The sequence below is a fragment of the Microtus ochrogaster genome, chromosome 1, assembly GCF_000317375.1.
Source record: "Microtus ochrogaster isolate Prairie Vole_2 chromosome 1, MicOch1.0, whole genome shotgun sequence".
NCBI classification, from domain to species: Eukaryota; Metazoa; Chordata; class Mammalia; order Rodentia; family Cricetidae; genus Microtus; species Microtus ochrogaster.
In genome coordinates, this window is record NC_022009.1 from 61,500,235 (window position 1) to 61,504,019 (window position 3,785).

A 3,785-nucleotide genomic window follows, 5' to 3' on the forward strand; every position below is an offset into this window, starting at 1 on the left:
TGTAGACCAGGCTGGTCTCGAACTCACAGAGATCCGCCTGCCTCTGCCTCCTGAGTGCTGGGATTAAAGGCGTGTGCCACCACCGCCCGGCAAATAAATACATCTTTTAAAAAAAATAAAGACAAAATGAACCAGTGAAATTAAAAAAAGAATTATAGGTCAATAGTCATCCATGTTTGTCATACTTATTGTTAGACTAATAACAATAAGTTATTCTAGGCCTTAGCCAAAGTTAGTTGCTTCAACATTGCAAATGAGACTTTGGGTGATTGCCCAGGCAACCAGTTGTCTCGGTCATTGTTGCACATTTTGGAAGTTGCTTGATTGCACTTCCCGCTTACTCAAGTAATATTATCTCCCTTCTCGGGTCTTTGATGGGGTTGAAGACTTATAGTCGCAGATACTTTCCGCTCATGAGTTGGTCATGTTATTTTTAATACAAGACTTAGGATAGGATAATTATTGAAACATTAATCACATGTTTCGTCCTTGATATAGTTTATGCTGGATGTAATTCTAATTTTTATACTTGATATTTGTTCTTATTGTATATAATTGTCTATTAGTCTTAGAACTCTCTTATTTAAACAAAAGGGGGAGGTGCTGTAGGAAATCCTTCAGCCAGTAGCCTATAAGTTACCAACCCACTTGGGCATGGCCTCTTATACTATAAATGCTAATGTAAAGTGCACGCTCACTCTCTTTCTCTTCCGGCTGCTGGATTCAATTGCTGTTCCTAGTATGAGCAGAGGACTGTGATCTATGAGTCTACCCCTAAATAAATAACCCTTGATTATATTCAATTCTGGATCCCTGGAACTGGAGCTATGAATGGTTAGGAACCACCATAGACTTCTTGGGAATTGAACCCTGGTCTTCTACACAAGCAGCAGGTGCTTTAACCATGAGCCATCTTTTCAGACCCTAGTCATTTTGTTTTGTTTTGACACAGGTCTTATAGCCATCCTGGCCTAGTACTTACTCTGTAGCTCAAGCAGGATCTCAGAATCCACCTGAGCACTGGGTACAGGATATAGGTCATCACGAATGGCTACGGAACAGGTCTCAATCTCTCAAGAGTTTCTGACATAACAAAACATCTTTGGACAGATGAAACTGCAGTGACTTTATGATACTCTGGTACCTGATGCCGGAAGTCCAGTGGTTTCTTTTTAAAATAAAAATAATTTTAGAGTACCCCCAAAACCTACCAATATCTTTATTCCAAAGGGTGAATTTCTGGTAGAAATGATGTTTAAATTACGGTAGGTCTGCGGACTGTAGGAAGACTCAAACAGACACGTCTCTTACGTGTTTCCCGCGTGTGGTGACAAACACAGTTCCTAAGTGAGTTCCTATTTCCACTTGATGCCACCGAGCAGCGTGTGCCCACAGCAGGCCAAGGTAGTGATGCGAAGAGGAACCAGGAGAGGCTGCAACTGGAGAACTGACTTGGAAGCCGAGGGAAACATGCTTGTAACACACCACTACTGAGTGTTGATCAAGTCAGTAGTTTATGACAGCTGATGCTCCCACAGCAGCCTCTCAAAAGAGGCGAGAAGGAGAACAGGGAAGAAATGGGTGACTCCAACTCCAAAGCTCTCTGATTTCCTCATAGGACTTGTAATAAATAAATTTTCTAAGTTCTTTGCAAAATGACTCAGGTTTTTTGTTTTGTTTTGTTTTTCTTTGTGTAGCCTTGGCAGTAGAATTAGATCTATGGACTTGGTTTTTAAAATGGGCTGCAATGTGGCAAAGCATCCTACTAAGTGTGTGATGCCCTGTGTAGAAGCCCCGGCTCCAGGAAACAATTCTTTATTATGCCAATGATGTATTTAGACTCTAGGTTCCAGCAGGAGGAAGAGATTTGTTATTTTGTATGAACTGTTAACTTCCATTTTCCTTATCTACATAATAAAAAAGTGGGCTCAAACTAAGTTTGTTTTTAAATCACTTGTCTGGTATTACATTGGCTGCACATTTACCAAAGAAGGTAAGCAGAAAAGAATGGTTATCCACGTGGAAATCGCATTATTATCCCCTGGCACCCTGCGGTCTAGAGTCTCGCAGTCCTGACAGTCATCTGACCTTCCTTCCTGTTTTGGCTTTCAGAAAGCCACCGGTCAGCCTCAGACACTGCTGAGAGTTCCAAGGGCTGAATTCATATGAACAAAAAAAGAAGATTATGTCTACAAGCAGGAGTAAATTTAGCAGCTACTTCTATCTATCCTAAATAGTTCAGCTATCCTAAATAAAAACCCAGGACTTTCCTGGTTTGCCTTTTGTTTTTCTCTTACTGGGATGGTAAGAGCCAGGCTTCTTTTCTCTTCATGTCCTATTGTCCCTGATAGCCCTGGGAGGAACACAGCTCAGAGACCGTGAAGGCAGACTGGCCTACCCTCCCAGAGGACAAAAGCCGCAAACACTTACTTGTTCGCTGGATCGAGACAGACAACTCTTGATGACCTCCGTTTCCAGAAGTGTGCGCTTATGAATCTCCACGTGCTCATAGTACTTAGACAGTCGGGTCTGCCCCTGTCTGTTCACCATAAGGAAGAACTTTATCATTTTCCCCCTTTGATCAGTTTCTTTACAAATAGAAATTAAAAGTAACAGCAAGGGATGCCTGTGGCTACAACCTGGAGAACGAGAGAACAACAGAAAGGAGACATTACATTTCTCAAAGGCTCACCCTCGCCGGGCGGTGGTGGTGCACGCCTTTAATCCCAGCACTCGGGAGGCAGAGGCAGGCAGATCTCTGTGAGTTCGAGACCAGCCTGGTCTACAGAGCGAGTTCCAGGACAGGCTCCAAAACCACAGAGAAACCCTGTCTCGAAAAACAAAACAAAACAAAACAAAACAAAAAAGGCTCACCCTAAGCCTGTTCCACAGATGAGCCCCAGAGGAGACAAATACGTGGCAGAAGCAGGACGAAATGAGGTTTAAATAAACAGAACCATACACAATTCCCACCAGTTCCCACAAAACAACTCTGAGCACACGCAGCCCTTTCACTCAGACATGGCCAATTTGTTCATCATCAAGTTTGATGGGTACTGAGTTGAAGTACAATCTTTTTTTTCGAGACAGGATTTCTCTATAGTTTTGAAGCCTGTCCTGGAACTAGCTCTGTAGACCAGGCTGGCATTGAACTCACAGAGATCCGCCTGCCTCTGCCTCCCAAGTATTGGGATTAAAGGCGTGCGCCACCACCGCCTGGCTTGCAGTGCAATCTTAATTAGTCTTTATAATAAAAATCTGGAGTCAGATATTGAGAGATCAGAGAAGCCCAGCAGTCATCCATTTTATGGCTACTGAACCCTCAGACCCAAGGGTGTCCTGTCTCTATGAATCCCAAGACTGACTGCTCTGACCTCCTGTCTCCTCCTGCCTTGTAGTCCTCTCTCCGCCCAGCCATATCACCCTTTCCTCCCCTTTCCTAGGGCTGGGATCAAAGGTGTGAGCTCTGGTTCTCTTTTAGACTGGATCAATTTCATGTAGCCCAATTTCTTGAACCCACAGAGATCTGTCTCCCGAGTGCTGGGATTAAAGGTGTGTGTCCCCACAGCCTGGTCTCTGTGGCTAATTAGTGTGGCTAGCTCTGCTCTCTGATCTTCAGGCAAGCTTTATTTGTTAGATCACAAACGACCACCAAGTATGCACTGAGCACCAGAGTCAGAGGAAGTGAACATGTGGTCATTTTATTTATTTATTTATTTATTTATTTATTTATTTATTTATTTTGGTTTTTCTTTTTTTTTATGTTGTAAATTTTTTTTTAATTT

General features: G+C 42.9%; 1 protein-coding gene across 1 annotated transcript in view; it reads right to left on the reverse strand.

Annotated features, from left to right (window-relative positions):
- Ap4s1 (adaptor related protein complex 4 subunit sigma 1) overlaps positions 1-3,785 on the reverse strand; it is a 51,052-nt gene that overhangs the window by 17,128 nt on the left and 30,139 nt on the right. The window contains exon 2 of the mRNA XM_005343746.2: positions 2,431-2,639. Within this exon, the coding sequence (XP_005343803.1) occupies positions 2,431-2,568 (138 nt within the window). The 5' untranslated portion in view covers positions 2,569-2,639. The remainder of the gene's footprint in view (positions 1-2,430; positions 2,640-3,785) is intronic.